The 25,470-nt window shown below is 36.2% G+C and overlaps 1 protein-coding gene across 1 annotated transcript in view; it reads right to left on the bottom strand.

Annotated features, from left to right (window-relative positions):
- The window catches only part of USH2A (usherin), a 611,994-nt gene that overhangs the window by 321,235 nt on the left and 265,289 nt on the right, over positions 1–25,470 (bottom strand). The window contains exons 30-31 of the mRNA XM_069459264.1: positions 22,801–22,914; positions 20,313–20,474 (exon numbers count right to left, since the gene is read on the bottom strand). Of these exons, the coding sequence (XP_069315365.1) occupies positions 20,313–20,474; positions 22,801–22,914 (276 nt within the window). The remainder of the gene's footprint in view (positions 1–20,312; positions 20,475–22,800; positions 22,915–25,470) is intronic.

Here is a 25,470-nt window from a genome sequence, read left to right as displayed (position 1 = left end):
AGGTACATTCTTGGTTATTTCTTAAACATAAACTGTTAGAAGTGGAATTTCACAAAGGTGGATCATATTTGGGGTCCCAACAAGGGAATGGATTGCTCACTCTAATGGAATTCTGGAAGAGAAATATGGAAAGGACTATTTACAGGATTTCGGGCAGGGTTGAGGGGAATGTTCAAGAATGATAACACATTGGGTGACACAAAACAGACTGAGCTATTGCTGCCTGAGGCTGAGATCCGCATCAAGCTAGGAGAGGGCTGCACAGTGGGCAGGAGGATCACACCACTGCCCATCTGAAGCCTTGTGGGCACAGCGCCCAGAGAACAAGCACTCTGACCTCACTCCCTCTCGTCTGCTGCTCCTTTTACTGTGGGTCACATCAGTAGAACCCAAAGAGTACCCAGAGGCAAAGGCTCATTACTAGGCAGAGAAGAGTAGAGACTACATTTACAGGCAGAAATGGAGAACATCTAGAACAAAAATGGGCCATGTTTTGGCATAAATTTCCGATTTTCATTCACACACCAGCCTTATATGAAAGAGCTCTTTTCCCAATCTTCTAATCAATACCAAGAAATCTAATTTTAAAAAATATTCACAAATTTGATAACTATTAAGTGCCATCTTATCTATTATTATTATATTTCTGTGACTACCTTTACATATTTTTTTTCTTTTGGGAAGTATCTATTTATCTAATTGGCCCATATCTAATGGAGTGTTTCTCTTTTTCTAATTAATTGTTAATAACTCAATATTCTTTGGATACAGCACCTAGCACAGTGCCTATTACTCAGCAGGCCATCAATAAATATTTATGAGATAAGCATGCTATAAAATATTTTGTCCTAGTTTGTCACTTGTTTTGTCACTTGTTTCGTCACTTCAATAATGGTTTTGTTTTGCTAATATAAACGATTTAAATATTTATACAACCAAAATGACAATATTTTCCTAAAATTTTATCTGGAACATAAAAGACTTCGAAAAGGAGACAGCATTTAAATTGAAAGTAGTTTAGGTTTTTTAAAGCAGTGGATACAAAGGGAGAAGACATCCTGGATGGGAAGAGCTGGCAAAATAGCTGGGGCACAGGACATGTGATTGATAGAAGTAAAAGAAGTGGAGGGGGGAAGGGATGGGTATATTCACACCTAGTAGGTGCAGTGTGCACTGTCTGGGGGATGGACAGGCTTGAAGCTCTGACTCGGGCAGGGCAAAGACAATATACGTAACCTACATATTTGTACCCCTGTAATATTTGGAAAAAAAAAAAAAAGAAGGAAGTAACATTAGAAACACAGGGGCCAGTTTAGAAGACCATTGGATGCCAGACTGATAACTTTGGAGTGATGAATGCAATGGATGCCAATAATGAGGTGGGGATTTAGGAAACCTGTATTTAAAGTTGGCTCTGCCATTACCTGTCTGCATAAACTTGGGCAAAACACTTGCCCTCATTGGATTTTAGTTTCTTCATCTGCAAAAGAGAAGTCTGTGTTAGATGCTTTCTAAGGTTAAACTTTCTACTGTATGTTTATTTTTCTAAAAAAAAAAATACCTTGGCAATCAAAATATTGTCATAAAAATTTTCACTTCTTGGGTATTTGCTCTAATAGTTACAGAGACTGGGAGAGTATCACCTGTTTAATTCATCATAAAATGCCCTTGCGATTTAATTTGGAATGATATGTTGAGCAAGTTGTTCCCGATACCTGTGCATGTAAGAAGAGGGTGTGTACAATGAGCACAGTGGATTCCCACAACTTAAATTGTAATGTTAGGGTGTAAATGAATATCCTATTAAAATTATGCTTGATACCTACTTGCTAAAATACAATGCATCATATGCAACCACTGCATTTTTAAAAAGCTGGTAAAGTCTTCTTTTTCCTCTCTCACCATGTGATCTACACACACCAGCTCCTCTCCTCCTTCCCCCATGAGTGGCAGCAGCCTGAAGCCCTCACCAGCAGCAGATGCTGACACCATGCTTCTTGTACAGCCTGCAGAACTGTGAGCCAAATAAACCTCTTTTCTTTATAAATTACCCAGCCTCAGGTATTCCGTTATAGCAACACTAAATGGACTAAGGCAGGTGGTCAGCCTACCAAAAGCATACTTGCATGAGAAGTGGAGAGTGGCATTCTTGGCACTGGAGAGACGAGGCAGTTGTGGAAGGAGGGAACGAATCTGGGTGTACTATTGATGGAGATGCATCTGGGTATTGTGGGACAACTTGTGAAATGACCCAGCAAAAACCCATTTGTGCTGATGAGCTCTGGAAAACATTTTGAAGAATGCACCTCGAGAGAGGAAGGAACCAGGCACGACACCCTGATTCTCAGAAAAGAGAGATCATTTTAAGAAGGGCCTTGCACTTGCTTATTCAGATTTCTGTTTAGAGTAAAAACAAAAAAGACCTATTTTGTTAAACTCTTTAAGATACTGAAATGCACTCAGTATTCCTTTAGGACTGTATTCAGAAAGAGTAAGGCGAGGAATAAAGCCATTCCTCTACAACCACTTTTAATATAGTCTCAGTTAATACAGTTTTGGTTCCAGGAGGACGCAGAACATCAGCAATACACACACAAAGGCAGAGGGTAGAGCAATGACTGGGACAGCCCTACCTGGTAGAGCAGTCCAGAAGTAGTGAGGTAGCCTCTGGTAGGAAACTACTCCACCTGGCATAGCAACAGGAGAGACTCAGGTGCCCAGTGGAGCAGCAATGAAAGAGTAGCAATGTTCCCAATGCCTAGAGATGATGTTGTTCATCCAGAGCGGGACCATGGAGATGCCCAGTGGAGTAACTATGGCAGTTGGCCAATTGGTGTCAGGCTTGATCCTAAGTGCAAGTGAGAAAACCCATATGGACTCCCCAAAAGTGCATGAGTATTAGTTTGCTGGAGGCAGAGATCATCTACAGCAGGTGAGGGCAATGAGCCAGTGAAATAGGAGTATTAGAACTAATGAGACTTGTTTGTATATTCAGATTAATGGGATCTAGGAAATTTTTAGATAAATCTATCTATACCTGTATCTATCTGTCCATCTGCCATCTATTTATCTATTTACACTTCAGGGTCTAATCAATGAGTGCTCACTACATCAAAGCTTGTGCTTTGGGACTCTGTATGTTTTTTAGATGGACAGTGTCTTTAAAGCATGAATTTAGAAAAGGAAAGTAAAAATAAGTAGATTTTATAAGTGATAAAAGAAGAAAAGAGAACTGAGTCTCTTTTCTCTTTTTATATAACCCCTAAATGACCTTTTCTCTTCTTCTTCTTAGAAACTGTTCAGAGCAAACAAAAAACCAAATCAAACCAAAAACAAAATAGAGTAAGGTCATTGACCTTGAGGAGAGAAAAATAACAAAACCTCATTTGGGTAATAATACACACACACACACACACACACACACACACGCACAAACCATATTTTACAAAAGTAGACAAAAGACAATATATCTAAATCTAGGACTCCTTTGGCTAAACACATCTAAAGCATACATTAACATTACACTTAGATACAATTCATTTAAAACATTACCTGACATATACACATATTATGTATCTGTTCGTTAAAACATAATGTTAATAAAAGTAATTATGCCCTTATTTGTACAGTGATTTGCATTTTCCTAGCTTTTTCAGGAAACTAATTTTCAAATTTTGGGGGTGCTGTACGTATGTATGCACATAGTAAAAAATTCAACTGGTACGTACAAAAGAATACAAAATGAAAAGCAAAAGCCTCCTCACATTCCCAACTCACAGTCATTAAAATTTTAAACACTACGGTAAGACACACTGACACAAACTGAGATTGTTATGATGGATTTGATTGATAAAGGTGGTACTAGCCATATCTGAGCTTGATTAATATCCATATAATCAATTTATTTTCTTTTTTCTTTGATATAGTTGCTATTGTGGGAAGCTAAAAACCATTACAAAAGCAGGCAGGCAAACATTAAATATTATTAGATGGCATTATGGTTTAGGGAAACAACAATTCATCCATGTAACAAAAAAACCACTTGTACCCCCTAAATCCATTGAAATAAAGAAACAAATAAATATTTACAAGGAAAAAGGAGAAGATAAAGAATCAGCAAAGACCTGGGTGCCAGTTAGAGTCGTTTGTGTAAACATGAGTGATTCACTGAAGTTTTAGGCCTCGGTTTCCTCATTGATTAAAACGAAAAAAAGAAAAAGAGAAGGAATAGTATATAATTTGTCACCTCTATACCTATAATTGTTGTGAGGTTAATATAAGAAGAATAGACATAAAAGCATTTTATAAAGGAGAATGCATTATACAGGTATCGATAACAAGTTTAAAACATTATCAAAAACAACAGAGGCTGATAGTTTTTATTTAGATGTCACTGTCATTAATTAATGCTCATAAATATTGGAAATAATATACTTTTTAGATGTTTGTCATGTAATTATGTAAAGTTCTGGCTAAGTTTTTCCTGCTAAATCCAAAATGTATAGTTCATTTCTTGTCAAGGAAACGTGTATTCCACTTAATATACACATTCAGAAATAGCTTTTTTGTTATTTATTTATTCATTCCACAAATATTTGCTAGGGAACTACTATGTGCATCTACAGTATGTTTTATGTGCTGAGATATAGCAAATAACAAGATGCGTACATGATATTTTTAGATAGCACTTTTGAATTACATACTGCTCTAGGTTATGTTTTCCAAACTTCAGAGATGCCACGTTTTTAGCTGGCATAGATATTTATTATATACCAATGATTCTAAGTCACTTTATATTACTTCAGTACATTACAGTATAAAATGGTAGATTATTTGAGAAGAATATTTTTTCAAAATTACAAATTATAGTTTATCTCCTATTATGGAAACTGAACTACTTACAAGAAGAATTAACTTAGGGAAGAACTGACGTTTCGCTGATTAACAGCAAATTACAATGAAGACAATAACATCAAAATACTTAGAGACACAAAATTCAAGATAATATTAGCATTAATATTTTGTTTTTAGCCCCCCCCCCATTTTTCAGGCTCTTTTTAAATCAAATTATAGAGTAAATCACATATAAAAATAAATTATAAGAGTATTGATAAAATATAAATCCAGATGTTTATTTATGCTTCTATTCCCATCAAACAAAGAGAGAAAATAAATTAACATGTACCAATTTAGTTTGCCTTCGAGCAAACATCTTTCTGTCTCTAAATTTATATTTGGTATATAGACTCACTACCACTGAAATTATGATGAACTTTTCCTAGACCTTTCATGGTAGTAGTTTTATAAGATTTTTATTTTCTGAATTACTCTCTTTTATTCTCCTTAAGTGCTATGATCAATGTTTGGTTAGGTTAGTATTTATGAGCTAATTTTATTTACAACACATCTTTTAAAGTCATATAATTACTTACAGAGTGGAATACAGTTGTCATTAAAGCAAATTAATATAAAAATATGAAAGCTGAACTTTGATTTTTATAAAATGATTTTTCAGAGGAAGTTTCCAATAGATTCTATATTTGAGAAATGTCTACTCAAAGTTTATTGGAATTCAGTTTACACTAAAGGTATGTGCCTTTATGGAAACCACTTATTTGATTTATATGTTAAAAACCAAGTTTAACTTTATAGCAATGATTCAGCTGAGGAGGAATCTCTTATAATTATCTATATATTCTTTTCAACACCCAGAGTTTGAACCTAATAGAATTTATGACCTGTATCCTCTTGATTTTTGCATAATAGAGCTACACAAGTGGCAGAAAGTGACTTTCTAATCTCCCCACATGAAATAGATAGTCAAATATTTGCATATTTGGTAGTCTCTTCCTAGGAGTTGCTGGGCTTGTACACACTCCCACAACAGAGAGGGGAGAAAATAGGGCAATACAAGAATATTATCATTGCAAAATAGCCTTTAAAAGTTGGGATATATGAGACAAAGTTCTCTAAACTCCTATTGGATTTTTTTTTAGACTCGAACTCTTTTCCTGTTGTGGGTTTGAAGAGAGTGAGAAGTATAATAAACATGGAAATGGAATTTTCAGGCAAACATGCAGGGTGCCTTTGTTTCGATCTTGCTTGAGTCATTGGCATTCCCCGCTCATAATAAAGCAAGCATTTATTTTTAAAATATGCACCAATCTTGGAGTTGTTATTACATGGAATTTATTCCCATATACTTTTAATATTTCAAATAATTGATCTGTTTTTTACTTTAATCAAAATGTGTCATGTCTGTAGCCATGGGATGGCATCTCTCAAGAGTTTTGAGCAAATTGCCTGCTTATGAGCTTTGCAATAGTTTATGTTGTCATGCAATATAGAGAAATAGGAAGCAAACATTTACTCAGTGTGTGTCAAGCATTGGTACATCAGACACTTCTTGGATACTCATAGACTTACATGAGTCTCAGATAAATTACTCTGCCTCTGAACGTCCCTACCAGTCTGGCATTCTGGCAAATTCTCCACATGATAACTAGTTTTCACATGAATGAAAAAATAGATTCTTTCCTTCATTCTGAAAACAATATTTATTGTTCTTCTACTATATAGATATACAGTTCCATGCCTTCAGGACCAAAGACGAAAGATATAGTCCTTTCCCTCAAGGCACTCACAGTCTAGTGAGAAAGACAACTAAGTCAATCAGTCAATAATTCTAGTAGAGTCTGCTAAATGATATGGGACAGGGGTACCCAGACAGGAAAATTGTAAACTGCATATGCCCATATGCACCAGCTCAGTCCTTAATCAAACTCTATGTATTACATTGTCCCAGCCTCATTATAATACTCAATAAAGATGAATGAATAAGTGAATTAATGAAAGAACCGTATCAGCATTCCTGAAAATATTTTGTTCTGATATTCTATAGGCTTTATTTTCCCAAAGGCTCATGTATATAAATGCTGCCTAATTTTCACTCCCTCACTGATCAATTGTATATAGTCATTGCAAAGTACACCTACTGTTATGAGCTGAATTGTGTCCCTCCAAAATTCATAAATTGAAGCCCTAATCTCCAGAACCTCAAAATGTAACCATATTTGGAGATAGGGCCTTTAAAGAGGTACTTAACTTAAAATAAGGCCATTAGGATGGGCCTTAATCCAATCTGACAGATATCCTTATAAGAAGAAAACTTGGACACACAAGGACACCAGAGATATGTGTGTATGAGGGAAAGACCGTGTGAGAACACCAACAGAAGGCAGACACCTGAAAGCCAAGGAGAGGAGCCTCGGAAGAAGGCAAAACCTGCAGACACCTTGCTCTTAGAGTTCTAGCATCTAGAACTGTGAGATAAACTTCTGTTGTTTAAGCCACCCAGCTGGTGGTATTTTGTCATGTCAGCCCTAGCTGACTAATACACATACCATTTCTGTGAGTGAATTAAAAGGATGTATTATTCATTCATGTCTATACTTAGTTGAAACAGGAATGATATGGGGTCATGCAACAGGAGAGGCATACAAATTCCAGTTTACATCGTATCATTTTTCTTTCCTGACTCGGAAGAAATGGCCCCTTTCTTGTCAATGCTACACTCTGTAGATCTCTATTTTCTGCATTTATCTCCTCAATTTACGAGTGCACAATGTTAGACAGTTCTTATTTAAAAATCAGTAGACTTGCTTTAAATTTTAAAAACTGAAGCTAGCATTTGAATAAGAGACAATTTAATTGCCATGTTATCTTTAAAAATACATTGATAATGTAATGAAGATATCAATGTTGTATTAATATTTTGAAATTACTGAATATTATTCATAATTTAATGGAATTTCTCATTATTCTTTTACTTTAAACATCTAGTAGAGATAGGTGATTTGGGAGTCAGAACATTATCGGAGTACCAAAATGCTAGTCCTGGCTGTGCCATTAGCTAGCTTTATGATTCCGGGAAATTCAATTAAGTTTTCAGAATCTCTATTTCCTCATCTACAAAATGGGATGCCACTGTATCTTCAGCAACTCTTTGTACCTGGAGAATAGTAGGTGATATCTTGTAATATACACGATGAATATGTATGCGTGGATTGAGATAGGGCACCTAAGCTATTTAGACTTCAGCTATAAAACCATTACCAGCAGTATAATGCCTTATGTAGTATTAGGAGGGCTCTGGGATGCTGTCCTAAAGCTGATGGTAAAAAACAAAAGACATGAATGTCTTCCTTTTACGACAAAAAAATTAGAGCAACATTCTAAAAACTGATTTATTATTTTGGAAAGGAAGCCATGCATTGACAGATTTGAGGTTTTCAAAAATGGGAGAAAATAAACCAATAAAATAGAGATTAAATTTTAAGAAAATTGATAAAATTTCAGGGAAATTCTCAAAAGAAAGAACACAGGTAGACAGCAGAGTTTCATTTTCAGGGATACATATTCACAGACTGCCTTCACTCACACATACACACACAAAGATATATACATATATTTATAGTTATAAATACAAGGTTGAGCTTTTCTGGCAGTAAGATTCTAATATTTGTAAAATTTAACAAATGGGCCAAGTTTCAGAATTGTAAGAATCAACATCTGGCATGGCTGTATCTTTCTTTCTTCTCTTAATTTTCTCGTGGGCTGTACCTTTCTTTCTACTTTTCTTCTGGTAGCCAGATCCTGCCTCCCTGGCATGGAAGTTAGGCATATGATCCAAGATGGACCAATCAGAATACTTCCTCAATATTTTTCAATCTGGACTGTCAGGGCAGTTTCCCAGCCATTAGGCTATGAATTCAGAGTTGTTGATCATGTTCCCCAGTCCATGGTGAAAGCCCATGTGTTACAACAGAGAATGGATTCCATTACAGAACGAAGCAAAAATGAAATAGTTGGATTTCTATCATTTTCAGTAGAAAGAGTCAGGACTTGGAACCAACAAATACCATTCACTTTGCAAAAATAAGAATAGACAATAATTGCTGCTTTTGAAGCATTCAAACGTTTACCATGGATACAATCAAATACATTATAAAATATATTTCCGATTTAAGACAGCTAAAACTGAACTGGAAAAAAAAATGTTTTTAGTTTCATCAGTGAGTCATTCCTTGATTAAAAGAAGTAACCTAAGCTTCCCTAGACATTAATTTTTTGCATTTATAATACAGAGATACTATTTTGAAGAGAATTTATAAAAATATCAAGGAAATTTTATCCTTTAGGGAATCAAAGGATTTATATAGACTTTCTAAAGACAGTGGAAAATGTTGCTACAAGACATGAGGAAAGAGTACTTTGAATTTAATCTCTGCCTCTTTTTTTCTTTTTGTATGTCCAATACAACTGAATTGCCCCAATATCCCTGATGTTTCTGTACTGAATATTCCTGTATATCATTTACAGTTTTAGAGGTTTTAATCCCTCTCTGCCTTCAGTTTTAGAGTAAGGGCACCCTAGTAATCTGAGAAGGCAGGGGCTGTTCACAGTAGTATTCTCCTACAGGTTGCTGAATTTCCTAAATCGGATAGAAAGACAAAGACTCTAAAGCTTATCCAGATGTGGTTTTACAATGATGTCACTAGGCTTTACTCCATAATTGAGACCCCTGGAAATATACAGTGTTAGGCTTAGTATCTACAACAAGGTTAATGGAAATCTGCACCAAGGGTAAATACTTTAGCAGATTGTGTTATCAGGAAATATTTAAACACTATTTAAAAGGATTTAGAATAAGCAGATTTTATTTTACACTGACTAATGCACAGAAATATAATACAATAGAGCTGTTAACAAATAAACATAATGCTTTTCTCTCATCTCCTTCTCATCCTTTTGCCATCTGTATTGTTAAGTCCAATTAGCTTCTTGCATTTAAAATTCTAACCCACTTGTCCTTTTGCCTATTGAATGGAGACAACAGCTATACAGGCTCAGCCTTGACTATTTGGGAGTAATGTTATGTTTCAACTATTTGTTTCCTAAAACACTCTTTGGTTCATGTTATTTCATGACTTAATATCCTTCTATGGTTCTCCATTGCCTCAGAACAAAGTTCAAATGTGTCAACACACCTTAGCACCTTTGATAATTAGACTCCCACCTTGCTTCTCACTACTGGCCTCTTACCTGGGATGCCCAGTCATATTAAACTGTATCCTATTTAATTTTTATGAAAGTCACAATTCATAGCCCTGTGCCCGTTGATTATCCTGCCATCATCCTTAGACTGGCCTGTTTCTCAGTTCTGAAACTCTACTCTAAAGCCCACAAAAATTCACTTCCTATGTGATACTTTATTTCCAAATTATATTGAACACCTCTTTTTTTTTTATTTTATTCTCACACCTGTTGCAAAATTTAACACAGACAGGACAGCATTCTATTTAGTTTCATATGTTTCTACCTAAGCAACTGAACTGGGAAGATTTGAGAGAGAATGATAACATCTTAGTAATACACGTAACACCTAACTTCCAATGTACGTAATACATGCTCAACAACTATTTCCTGAATTAAATTGAATAGGTAGTTTAGAGTTGTGCTTTTTTTGGCATGCTGGGGATTTTGTGCATTAAGAGTCTATATTATGATGTAACAATAATTTTATTTCTATAACTAAAAGCATGTAGCAGTTGATCATTTACTATCTTTGCAAATGAGTTGCAAGCACTATGCTAATTATTTTCACATGCAATATTACATTTAATTCTCATACCAAATCCCTGAAGTAGACAGTGTTATTACCATTCTGCAAGGAAACCAAGGCTCATCAAGGTAAGAGACATGCTTGAGTAATTCTGTCTCGGAAACTTGTGGTAGGAAGAATTCTAAGAATCACTCCCATTGACTATCATCCATTATACAATTGCTCCCCTTTGAGGGTGGGTGGAACCTGTAAATTTGATGAGCTATCACACCATGATTATCTTGCCTTATATATGGAAAAAGGAGATGGTCCTGGGTGGCCCAGTCTGATTATGAGTCTTTAAAAGTAGAGAGTGTTCTCCAGCTGGAGGTAGAAGTCGTCAGAGAGATTTGAAGCAGGAGGGAGACCTGATCCCATGGAGTTTCTCCATCACTGAGATGGAGGGGGCCATGTGAAGGGACCTGAGAGTGGCCTCTAGAAGCTGACAGCAGCCTCTGGCCAACAGCCAACAAGGAAACGGAGGGCTTCACCCTTACCACCACAAGGATCTGAATTCTGCCAGCAACCTAAATGAGTCTAGAAGTGATTTCTTTCTCAGAGCCTCCAGATGAGATCCCAAGCTGTCCAAACCCTTGACTGTGGCCTTGTAAGACCCTAATTAGAAACCCAGCTAAATCTACCCCATCTTCTGACTTACAGTGCTGTGAGTATTTTTTAAGCTGATGACTCTATCTCCTTTACCAAACTCTTTATGGGATCAGTGATGTTAAGTGAACAAGAAATAAATTTCTATTGCAATTCTGCTAGTAGAAACTATTCTGTGTGTCTGTGCCTATTTGCATCATCTAGGGTTATCCTAACAAATATAGAGAAGGTTTTATAAGATCTGAGAAGGAAGACAGTGACATAGCCATGCAAAGAACTGAGGAAAGTGAATGCCAGTCAGAGTCTGAGTCTTACAGGATCAGTGAGCATGAAAGGAAGGTAAAAAAGTAATAATCTGGAATGATGTGAGGTAGAAAACAGCAGAAGAGGCAAACCCTGGCCCTTTAATGTCTTATTTGCATGCAACATCAAATAAAGTTTCTCATCACTTAAAATGGCTGACAAATCTCTTCAGGACAGAGTCAGTTTTCATTTATTTTGAGAAAGTATAAGAAAAATAAAGTGTATGAGGCCATTTCAAATTATTTCCCATGCAAACAAAAGCTTCATGAGGGCAGGGCCTTTGCGTCTTTTGTTCTCCACTGGAGCCTCAATGCTTAGAAAAGTGTTGTGTATCTACATAGCAGACACCCAGTACTAGCAATAGTCAATGGATGAATGAAGCATTCCAGGCAGAATCGATTCACTCTCTAAAGAATTTTTATTACTGTCAGGGGTTATTATAATATATCCATCTTTAAACTGACTTTTAATAGATGCGTTACCTTCTCTAACATTTTTTAGGTATTTGAGGGAAGTCTTAGAATGGTATTGATCACAATATCATATATACAGCTACACATAGTTTTGGGGTGGATTGTGTTCCCTCAAAATTCATACATAAATTCATTGTAAATACTCAGGTTCATGAATTAGAACACAGACATGTTAACAGGATTCCCTTAGGTAATATTATTTTTGTGTAAGTGGAATTATTTCAATGCACTGCAATGTGATATTCAGATATGCAAAATTAAACAAAATATCTAGGTTAAAGTCCTTCTTGCTAAGAAGAAAACTTGTAAGCCATCAGTGTGAGTGAATATCATTTAGCCCAAATTTGTAGAGTGTTGATAAGGATCCTTATAATGCTTGGCTAGAAGTACCTAACCTTTAAATGTGTTTTTATTGTGCCATAAGCAATACAGCTTCTTCAATAAATTTCTTATCGTAAGACTTAAGTGTTTGGAAGGTTTAAGATGAGCATTTCTGTTTTGCTTTTTATATATGGTTCTTTTTGACCTTGGCAAATAAGACCCCAAAAAAGTTTTAGCTCTTTTAGTTGGTTAAAGATATAAATACTCTTACAGACATTGGCCAAGGCAAAGAATTTACAAAGAAGACCCCAAAGCAATCACAGCAACAACAAAAATAAATACATGGGACCTGATTAAATTAAAAAGTTTCTACACAGCCAAGGACACAATTATTACAGTGAATAGACAAACTATAGAATGGGAGAAAATATTTGTATGCTATATATCTGATAAAGGGCTGATAACCAGAATCTATAAAGAGCTCAAGCAAATCAATAAGAAAAAATCAAACAACCCCATTAAAAAGTGGGCAAAAGACATGAACAGAAACTTTTCAAAAGAAGATAGACTAATGGCCAACAAACATATGAAAAAATGCTCAACATCTCCAATCATCAGGGAAATGCAAATCAAAACCACAATGAGATATCACTTAACTCCAGTGAGAATGGATTTTGTCAAAAAGTCCCAAAACAACAAATGCTAGCATGGATGTGAAGAGATAGGAACACTCATACACTTTTGGTGGGATTGCAAACTAATGCAACCTCTATGGAAAGTAGTGGGGACATACCTCAAAGAACTAAAAGTAGAACTACCATTTGATCCAACAATCCCACGACTGGATATTTACCCAAATATAAAAAAGATGTTCTATAAAAAAGACATCTGCACTCAAATGTTTATAGCAGCACAATTCACAATTGCAAAGAAGTGGAATCAATCCCAGTGCCCATAATACATGAGTGGATTAATAAAATGTGGTGTATACATATACCATAAAAAAATGGTGAACTATTACCTCTTGTATTAACGTGGATGGAACTGGAGACCATTCTTCTAAGCGAAGTATCACAAGAATGGAAAAACAAACACCACATGTACTCACCATTAAATTGGAACTAATCAATCAACACTTATGTGCACATATGGAAAAAACTTTCATTGGAAATCCAGCAGGTGGGAGGGGGGAGGTGGGGATGGGTAAATTCACACCTAACGGGTACAATGTACATTATCTGGGTGATGGACACATTTGTAATTTTGAATCAAATGGTATAAAAGCAATTTATGTAACCAAAATGTTTATACCCCTGTAATATTCTGAAATAAATATATATGTCAAAAAAAGAAAACAATAAAGATGTAAATACTTATTGGCTATATGATTTTACCAGAAATTCATCTGCTTTTCTCTTTTCTTTCCTTCCTGCTACCTTTTTCCTCCCTCCCTGCCTTCCACTATTTCTCTATCTCTCTCTCACATATACATGCACACTTCTTACACTGCTATTATTCATATCTTACCATTTCATACTTAATGATAGAAACCCAGGTCCTGTGGTTCTAGATATCAGCCACTCTTATTTAACAAAAGACTATGATAGATTAGATGATGTGCTTGAAAATATGTGTGTGTTATGATTAAGGGTCAGATATTTGTTATTTTCTATAGTGTCTCTGTTGGCCTCTTCTTTGGAGTTCTAGTCATTATCAACAGCAGTGGCTTAGGTTGGCTTAACCAAAAACAATTCATACAGTCTTTCCTTACTAGGTAGCACAACTCACATAAACCTGCTTGCCATGTTTGTTGTATATTTCTCCCTATTACTACCACCTTGCTATTCTTATTTCTAAAAACTTTGTGGGCTTTTCTGAAACATCTCATAAACTTCTTCAAAATTGCCAGTTTCTGGTAGGGTGCTCATTTAAAATGAGAATAATCTCATTGGCTACAGTTTGGATAGTCATAATCAATCAGATGCCATGTAGCCTGAACTTTGAAACAATCCCTGTATGTTGAACAGTTTCACAAAGGGTTTCTTTTTTCTACCTATTTATGAACATGCTGTACACAAGCATCTCAGGTGGTCCACAATAGCTCTGCTAGTGATATCAATATAGGTCCTTCAATCTTTCAGGAAGGTTTTTAATTTTTTAATCATAACCTTTGAAGCACAGTTGTTTTTAACTCAAAATTCTTAAAAATCTGTTATGGGACAGAAATAAGAGATTAATGGAGATCTTGCAAAAAAAAGATAAATGGCACCACCAGACCACCACAAAACTGGGGGAAAAATTAATTGAACCTATACTTTTGATAAATATTTATTTTTTGCAGAAGAAAAATGCATACTAGTTTAAGCTGTCATTACACTAACCTACATCCTATTTTTCATATTATTAGTAATACATAATGTGGTAGTTTATATTCAAAAATAAAACTAGAATGTATATACCTCATGTATTTATCCAGAAATACACCAAGGTTACTATGGTTACGAAAAATCCATTACCTTTGAATATAGAATGAAAAAGTTTGACTTAAAGTGTGTGCTATTTATTATAGCAAACATCAACAGCCTTCGGGAGGTTCTCTAACTGGATTCATTTTTCAGTGTCAGAACTGACCCACCATACTACTAGCTTATGGCCTATGCAAGGCAAAAAATTTGAACTGTATGCATTTTTAAATATATTTTGTACTAACTCAAGGTGCAGCAATGCCTTTGACTTTCAATGCTTCATATTTAAGAGAAAGAAGAAAAAAAATTCAAACCACCTAGATGCTAAGTGGCTTCTGAATTGAAATGCATTTACTTTACCTACATCCACTATGGAAGCAAGATCCGTTTGCAAAGCATAATGGAAGAATGTTGGTTCTATATGGAAACTTAAAAATGAAACTACAAATAAATGGAGTAAGGGTCAGGAAAAAAATGTTCCCATTTTGAATATTTAAGAGAGGACATTAAGCCAAGTTATTAAGGAAGTTTTTGAATGTAGAGAAGGAAAAGAATTTTAAATAGTGCAGGTGATTTTAACCAGGAAAAACAGGGTAGCTTTTGAAGAAGTTTCAAAGTTATTTCTTATACCTATTAAATTCCGTTCATCAAGATTGTGATCAGATGAATCAACAGATGAATCAAAGTAAAATATAAATGGTTAATAAGCACATAGAAAAGTATTCAGTATAATTAGTGATTTAAAATGCAAATAAAAGTAATATTTTCTGCTTGTAGAGTTATCAAAGATTTAAGAGTGTAACATCCACTGCTGATAATTTCCTAGAAATCATGTGCAATGTTTATCAAATATTCTGTAAAAGTTCACTACTTTTGACTTAGCTAAGAATCTAGCAAATAAAGATTTATGTATAATAATATCTATAACAAGATATTTAAAATAGAGATAAATTAGAAATTATTCCTCAAATGATTAAATGCATTAGTAAATAGCCACTAGATAGAATATCATGTTATTAAAAATATTTCAAAATATTTTAGAAAAATGTTTAATAATGTGGGGATATAGTCCTAATACAATAAAGGCATATACAAGGACTCAAAATAATACAGAGCTTATAGCTCAATTTTCTTAAGATGAATGAAGTACTAGAAGGAATTACATCAAATATTAAGAGTTTCTCTCTGTATGGTGGGATTATCAGGTATTAGATACCAATATATTCTATATTATTTCAACAAGCATATATACTTTAATAATTAAAAATATTATCAATTGTTTTCCTAATCTCCCAGACTGCATCTTCCTTTTCTCAGTCTCTCTGTGAAGAGATATTTCAGCTTTGTATAGATCCACTTTAGTGGCTCTAAACTGACACTATTATTGACAGCATCAGCCCTCATGAATAGAAGTTCCACCCACAAACCACTCAGTATGGAAAAGATATTAGGTTACAAATAACCTGACACAAATACAAGCAATGAGTACCAATGGCATCGTAGATCCATACCTATCACGGCATAGACTTAAAAGTGCCTATAATAACTAAAGCCCATCTCAATGGCTAGAGTAGTTTCTGATTAGCCTCCTCCCTGGTTGACTTCAGACAGACAGATTCCCTTTCCCATTTTTCTGTGAGTCTTAATGGGCAGATAAACTTTGAAGACATAAATGCCTTAAATGTAGTGCATATCACAGCTGTAAAAATCTTAGAATGAAAAAGGATCTTTCGGGCCATTTTATTTAACTCTCGTGCACAATTTCAGAATCTTTGGCATTAGCCTATGCTAATAGAAAAGGTACTAACTTTAAGGTGTGTTATGGACAGAATTGTGTCCCCCCCCCCCCGCCAAATTTATATGTTGAAACCTTAAGCCCCAATGGGACTATATTTGCAGATAGGACCTTTAAAGAGGTAATTAAGATCAAATGAGGTCATAAGGATGGGAACTTAATCCAATAGGACTGGTGTCCTTATAGGAAGGGGAAGAAACAAACCAAGGATAGGGTCACACAGAGGAAAGGCCATGTGAGCACACAGTGAGAAGGCTGCCATCTGCCATCTGCCAAGGAGAGAGCCCTCAGGAGAGACCAAACTGGCCAACACCTTGATCTTGGACTTGGAGCCTCCAGACTGTGAGAAATAAGTTCTTATTGTTAAAGGCACCCAGTCTGTGATATTTTGTCATGGCAGCCCCAGCAGACTAATACAGGTACTCCGGGGTTTGTAATCAAGCTCCTGTCTCACTTTCAGAGTCGTAGTAAGGAAAAAATAAAATATGTTCAATAAATGGAATATATAGAGATTAAAAGTGTGGGCTCTGAGGCCAGACATTTGAATTTGTTCTTCCAATTTCTGACTAGAATTTCTCGGCCTGTCTTGGCTTCTGCTAGCTATAAAGTTAGAACAATCATGTACATGTTTGAACCCCACCTTGACTTTCTCTGCTTAGTTCCCTTCCTTACTGACCAACACTGCGGTCCCAACATGCTTCATATCTTAAGCTATTTGGGGACAAGAGCAACAAAGAATACAGTTGCTTCTGAGAAGCCAAGAAGGCTATAGGGAAAAATGCTTTGGGTCATATTAGAGATATATTCCTTAAATATTACGTAAAGGTTGAAAACCACTAACATCTTACTACTGTAGCTAGAGAAGATGGTTGTAGGTACTTTAAAAATATTACACTTTTTTTCTTTATATTATATTTGGGGCATCTATTGTACTAAGCTACTATGCCACCATTTGCCACAATCTTTCATTGCAAAGCCTGTAGTCACATGGTTCTGTTGAGGACTCAATCAAATGAAATATAGAATTTGATATCATTTTTTAGGTGGGATTAGAAATCGATGGAAATTCTTGCCTCCTCTCCTTCTGACATCTGGTCTTTTTCTGGCTATGCATAGTGTCACCTCATGGCATTTTGCAATTTTGAAAATATTCAAGGCCCACAGTTAGAGAACTGCCATCAGCTGCACCACTTCCCTATGGACCAATTCAGCATTTGTTTCTTCAAGGGGAAGAAATTTTAGTTTCTCTTCTTCTAGCGGCTGCCTTCTTAAATTTTTCCCTCCTGTATTCCTTTTTCTCCTATCCTGCTCCTGTCTTCTATCAGGTGCCCTTTGCTATCTTCTTCCTTGGTTCCCAGCAGTCATCTGACTTCATTCACTCCCTCTTCCAACACTGTTCCATAGCCACTCTGTGAGAGGTCCCAGAGATGCGGTAATAAACAAGACAGGTACGGTCATGTCCTTATGATGCTATGGTTTAGTAGGGCAAACCAATATGCTAACAAGCAGTCTTATCCAAGACAACACAAACAAAAGTGGCGGGGCATCATACAGCTATCCAGTGAGCACACAGGCCATACCTAAGTCATATCTGGGGAGTCAGAGAAGGCTTCTCAGAGGAAATGTCTATTCTTAGTCTAAAAGGTGTAATATCCCATTACATTCGATGTTGTATCTTGGTCCTACAGAAGGGCTTTGTGTATTAATTATTAATACATGTGTAAAGTTAATTCCATGATGTGTTTTAATTTTTTTCTGAAATAATATATGCAATCTATAAATTTTAGTTAAAGTTACGCCATCAGATATTATTAGAGTGACATTAATCCATTTTTAGCTTACAATATGAACTGTGTCCTACAGAAAATATTACAACTTTACTAAGTGCTAACATGTTATGTATTTATATATATTTCTCTTCAAAATACTGATTATCCTCATTTTCCAAATTCAGAAACTAAGCCTCAGAGAAGTTAGGCAACTTGATTTTAAGGCCACACTCTCTTCAGCATAGCCAGAATGCTTGGGTGGGTACCAGTCTGCCACTCACAAGCTGTGTGACCTTGAGTAAGTTACTTAACCTTTCTGTGCCTCAGTTTCCTCACTTGTAAAATGGGAGTAATAATAACATAGAATAATATAGATATAATACTTTATAGAATAAATATTGCAAAATTCTATCCAATTATGGTGAATAGAATATAAAAATAATAGTTCTTGCCCTTTTAAAATTCTCAGACTATGGAGAAGACAAAAAAAAAAATGTAAACCTGAGAAAGCAACTGTATGAATATATATCCCTGTCCACAGATGGCTTGGACCAGCGTCTGTGTCCCCATGAAGCTGTGAGTGTCAAGAGAAGAGGGACAGTGTCTGGCTGAGTCCCTGTTATAACCTCAGTGCTTGGCATTAATGTGAATGAGTGAATACATAAATAATTAATCGTACCACTGACTCCAACTTGTTGTGACCTTTCATGAAGAACTTAATATCTTTAGGCCTCCGTTTTTTCATCAATCAATATCTGATTAACAATATTTCACATGAGAGTCAAATAGAGTATATAAATATGATATAAAATATATAACCCCTGTAAGTACTACACAAATATAAACCCAGAACAGATATCAGACAACATACACAATGTAGGCGTCTTGTGTTCAGAAAATTTTTAACAATTGACTTATTTTACTTAAGTGTTGTTATACTATATTATATGATCTATGCATATATATTAATACTATGTTTCTGCTCAAATGGTCTAAAATTCAGACGCACTGAGTCACACTTCTGAGTCTTAAGATTATTCCATATTCATGAGGATTTTAAAGTAGTTAATCCATGTGCGGGTGAAATTTGTTTGAAATGACGTCATTGATTCAGCCTGGGACTGTGAGCCGGACCGGTGACCACACTGGGTCCTGGCTTCAAGCCTGTGATCTGTGGGAGGCAGAGCAGTCAGTCATGGGCTGAGCTCTTTGTGCCGGTACGTTTCCAAGGCCCCCTCTGCACCTGAGCAAAGGTGTATTGGTGGGAGGATTTAGGGAAGGAGGGGTGGGACCTGCAGAAGAGAACATGCAATAGTACAGCCCTGGGTGGTGGCAGGGGGCGGGGGGAGGTAACATGAGCACTTTTCCACTTTTTTCAGCTTTGACTTCACCATAAATCTATAATAATATAATTATAAAGATCATGGAACTGGAGTGGTTAACATGAGACAAAAATAAGTAACCCAATTTCAAAAACCACATTTTCAGATAACTATAGACTATATTTATGTGCTATATGTGTGTGTGTGTGTGTGTGTATGTATACAGTCATCCCTCAGTTATCAGTGGGGAATTGGTTCCAGGACCCCCTGTGGATACCAAATCCATGGATGTGTAAGTTCCTGATATAAAATAGTATAGTATTTGCAGATAACTTATGCATATCTTCCTGTATACTTTAAATCATTTCTAGATTACTTACAATACCTAATACAACGTAAATGCTTTGTACCTAGTTATTATACTGCATCTTTTTTTTTTTTTTTAACTGTTATAGTTTTTTTTTCAGATATCTGCTATCTGTGGTTTGTTGAATCCACAGATGCAGAACCCATGGATATGGGGAGTCAACTATGTTTATACATACATATTCTAAAAGAGACTATAAATATGAACCAATAACTACAGAAGTCTTACCTGTGACTGTGTAGTTCTCTCCATTGCCCGAATAGATTAGCCTCCCATCCATGTATAAAGAGTACTGAGTTATAACACCATTTGCTTTTTGGGGTGGATTCCAGGAGAGTAACAAAGAATTGGGAAAGGATTTGGCTACTGGTGGCTGAACCTCTTGTGGGGCTGTGGAAAAAAGATTTAGAGAGTCTAATTTTAGTTTACTTTTCTAATTCAAACTTTTCAGACTCAAACCAATAAATCATGAAAGAAACCTGAAACCCCATGCATGGAAATGTTCCCCATTCGTGGACAGCTTGTCAGTAATTGCTGTAGGAACAGTGCTGAATAACTGTCCTGAATTTATGAGAATTTGTATCAATGATGGATGGGAGTACTTACACTAGTTCACTTGACTGATGTTTGTGTTACTTCATCAAAAGTACGATTAACCCATAATCTCTAGGTGGGGCTGTACCTATACAAGCAAATTAAGCAGATAGACTCCCCTGGCCTCAAGGAGCTTATGATCTAAGATGGGTAACACTGGTGAGAGTGGTTCATAATAGGTATCTTTACAAACCTATACGTAACTATAGAAATAGCCAGAAAGAGCAGAAACAATTTAATTAATTACATATATACATATAAACTATATTGTGTGTAATTTTAAGAAAAGGTCTGTTCCTTTTATACAGTGGTCAATGAATTGGAATTATAAGAACTAAAAGTTTTTAAAAATTGACCCTGATTTGGTAAATTAGGAATGACTTTGTGGAAAAGTTAGAAGTTTGGGAATTTTTTTTTGTAATAATAAAAAAGGAATGTGAACTGAACAGATAAGGATCCCTCCGGGGCAGAGCTGTGAAATAGGTACGAGGGGTACCAGGAAAAATCTAGACAGAGGATGTAGTGGATCTAGAGAAAATAATGAGAGCCACCGGGCAGTGTGTCCTACACTGAGCTGGTAGAAGTACTTGTAATAGTGGATGATAATCATGTACCCCAGCAGGTGCAATGGTGCATTAAGACAAACAGGGCTACTATTGGTAGACCAGATGGAGGAAATATTGAGAAAATGCTGAAGATGAGTCCAGGTGAGGGGAGTCTGGTTAGTTCAGGTGCAAAGTACATAGAATAAAGGGTCATAAGAAGGATTTTACAAAATCCTTTATCCTGTCATGGCTTCATTGTATAGGCCAATGTCTTCCTTTTCTCTTACATATGTTCCATGCAAGTGGTGCTTGCTAAAGGATTTACAAGAGAAAAAGGAGAAAGAGGAGGGAGTGAGGGGGATGGATGGACACTGGGAAAGAGATAAAGAAAAAGACTGGCTGATTCTTTTTCAGTAAAGATCAAGCTTTTAAATCCCCTAAGGAACTTTACAACTGGAGGGCATAAGAAATACGCAATTGCTCTCATCAAGGAGAGAGAAATACGAAGTAACAATGCTTCAAATGTTTTGAGAGCTGTTATTTCTTGAAGTGATGCGTTCTGATGCTTGAGCAAAGCTTTCACTTTGGAGTGCTAAAATATTTTCCCGGCCGGGCGCGGTGGCTCACGCCTGTAATCCTAGCACTCTGGGAGGCCGAGGCGGGTGGATTGCTCAAGGTCAGGAGTTCGATACCAGCCTGAGCGAGACCCCGTCTCTACTAAAAATAGAAAGACATTATATGGACAACTAAAAATCTATATAGAAAAAATTAGCCGGGCATGGTGGCGCATGCCTGTAGTCCCAGCTACTCGGGAGGCTGAGGCAGTAGGATCGCTTAAGCCGAGGAGTCTGAGGTTGCTGTGAGCTAAGCTGACGCCACGGCACTCACTCTAGCCTGGGCAACAAAGTGAGACTCTGTCTCAACAAAAAAAAAAAAAAAAAAAAAAAAAAAAAAAATAAAATATTTTCCCTTTCTCACTGCGTTCTTAACGTATGCTTTCTGAGACATTAATTTATGCCAGCAGTTTGTAAGTCCCAAGTACAACAAAAGTGAGGCTTAAGTCGGGAGGAACTAAGCAGTGATTAATAATGCCTCAATTGGCATTTGGAGGTTCCATCATACTGAAATAATTGTTGCCTGTGCTGGTGTTTAGCAGTTAAAAAAGACCATGGAAATCAACCGTTTGATTCTCAATTTCATACTGTGCCATACAATCAATTCTTTTTAGTCAGACTGTCTCTAGATTTACTTCTGAGCCATAGTAAAATGAGGAAGCTTTCATTAATCTTTCAGATGCTTCATATTAATGACAAGGCTCTTGCATGAACAATGTAACAGCAATTAAAAAGCCCATTAATCTGCATTACAGCTATTAAAGATGCATGTCATTAAAGGGTATGGAGTTTGATTCATTTTCGCACCCCCCCAAAAAATGGAGCAATTATGGCCTGGCAATGCACTTTGTCATCAAATTAGGTTGGGGTTTTCCAGCAAATGGCCTTGCAGCATTTAGCTCTTCTCCTATTTTATTATTCATGACTGAAATGTGGAAGTCAAGACCTTTGAAATTACTTTACCTTCTTGTGGAGTAGAGATGTTCAATGCATGTGAGCTCTCAGTACAGCCAGCCAAAGTGCAAGCAGTTAGGGTTACCGCATAGTTTTTGAAGGGTAGCAAGCCTGTCAATATGCCTATAATAAAAGGGGGGACAAAAGAGGTTTGCATGTTTACCATAAGCATCTATAAAGAGCATTGTCTGTGTGTGTATGAGAGAGAGAGAGAGAGAGAAAGACAGAGACACAGAGATAGACAGATAGCAATCAAAAACATATGCCTCTTTAATTCATTTTCCTGCCTTCTGCTGATTACAGAATGGGGTGACTCATGAGAAAAAATTGGGAGACCAACTTATTGTTAAAACAGCTCTCACACAGTATCTGATGTTTCCCCCATTAAAAATGGGGGGTTCCACATGCACTTTGTGAAGCAGAGTTTATTCAATAGTTAAGATGCATGTTGTCTCATTCCAGGATCCTAGACCTCCTGCAGAAACAAAACTATTTAATTTTCTCTAACCTAGCATTTTTCAACTGTATTTAACTAAGGAATTCTTTTTATGTGGCATCTATTAACACAGTTTAGAAAATGCTACTCCTAAGAGTGACTTCATTATTTTAACGGTAGGACACACATACACAGACTACTTGTTTATGTTGCAACTAACAAATATGCAAATTAACATAGTTGAACAATTAGCAAATTAGATAATTATGCTTTTGTACTTCGACTTGTAAAATTATTAGTTTATTTAATTAAGACACCTGTCTTAAATGGAAGGGTTGCACATGAAAGTGCTGAATTAACCTGGCTTGGTGGTAGATATATGAGATTTGTTCAGCAATTAAAAGTACCAGTAGAAATGAAAACACATTTTGCTTACTGGTGTTCATAATCAAAGCAGAAGCTCTTTATTTAGTTAATCCTGTGAATTAAAGAAGTATCAAAAATATAATGTGTGCATTTGCTTACCATTGATGTTCCTCAAAGAAGTTTTTCAGAGCAGTCTTTAATCCTAACCACATAGACTGTCATCATTCTTATAAAAAGATGGTCCCACTCATGGTATCCCTTTATTGATTAAACCTTCAATAGCCTAGAGTACATATTATTGCTTTAAGGTGCCAATATTGGTGACAGCTTGCATCATTCAAACACAAATTCTAATATACACGCTTCTATATTCTCTCTCCCCAATAGAAAATTTCAAAAATTAAAGACCAAAGAACCAGAATGAAGCAAAGACAGTAAGCCATTATTTGCTTTGACACTTCCTAGTACCCTCGCTCCTTAGTGCTGCCCCTACATCTTCATTCCAGCAGTTTCCAGGCATGTCCCTGGGATACAAATCCTGTCTGCCATGCTTCTACATGAAAATATCCATCCACTTGGCACCATCGTCTTAGTTCATGGCCAAGGAAGACAGCAAGCCAATGAACTAATATGCATACATGTGTGACCATCTCATGCCAAAGTTGGCTCTTTCTCTCTCTCTCTCTCTGATTTCAAACCCCCTTGTGTCATAACCTTCTGCTTTCTCTTATTCCTGCCACTGTGATTGTCATTTCCTCTTAAATCTCCTAAACCATGACCCACATTCTGAGTTCACTTTCTCTTAAGAAGTTATTTTTTCTCCTTCCACCAAATGTCTTAAAAGAAAGCTCACATTATCACATATACATCCTCATCACACAGTTGTACAGTGGCGAAGGGCACAGACGCTCAGGCCAGATTGTCTGGGTTCAAATGCCAGTTCTGCTACTGATTGGCAGCGTGGGCTTGGGCAAGTTCATATCTCTGTGCCTTAGTTTCCTCGTCTATAAACAGAAAACCATAGTCCCTATCTTGAACAAGAGGCTTCACAGGCCTCATCTGTGAGATGGGAATAATATAGTATTTATCTCAAAGGATTAGTATTAAGATTAAACAAGTTTAGGACTATAGAATACTTACCAGTAGTATGTAAGTATCCAGCTCTAGTACGTAGCCGTGTCCATCCAAGTTATGCTACTGTTGCAACCCAATATCTGCCTCCATATGCTACTAAATGATTTTTGTCCTTTAAAGATCACTACTGATCCCTTAAATAACAAATCAAATAACCCTTCCTCAGTCCTTATCCTCCTACGCTCATTGGGCTTTGGCATCCCTCAGCTTCCTTCTGTGACATGGAATTTTTTAGTTGTTCTACACTATTAAGAGCTGCCTTCTTTCTTTAGCTGACTCATGTTCCTCTCATAGTCTCTAAAATAGCTTTTGTTTCACAAGGTTGGGTTCTCATGCTTCTTTCTTTTTTTAAATACTTGCCTTAGCTAGCTTATCAAGCCTCATCCCTCAATGGTCATATTTACACCTACAAACGTCACATCTCTCCCAAGCTCTGGTCCTGTATTTCTACTTGGAGGCCATCTATCCCCACCTGCTTGTCCCACTGATATTCCTTACTCAACATGCCCCAATCCAGAATCAACTTCCCAAATCATTTTGTAAGTCTTATTTTTTTTTGCTTTCTTAATGCCTCCACCATGATCCCCAAATTCAAGGCTCAAAATAAAGGTGTCATCCTAAAATATTTTCTAGCCATTCTATCCTTAGAAAATCTTTGACATTTGCCATGTCTTTCCTATGGCCAAGTTGGAATCTACTGTAAGATTTTAAATAATACAACTTGCATGTCTGAATTAGTTTAA

Source organism: Eulemur rufifrons, chromosome 27 (genome assembly GCF_041146395.1).
Source record: "Eulemur rufifrons isolate Redbay chromosome 27, OSU_ERuf_1, whole genome shotgun sequence".
Lineage (NCBI taxonomy): Eukaryota > Metazoa > Chordata > Mammalia > Primates > Lemuridae > Eulemur > Eulemur rufifrons.
The sequence above is the reverse complement of the archived record's forward strand: the minus strand, read 5'-3'. Positions and strand labels throughout refer to the sequence as shown.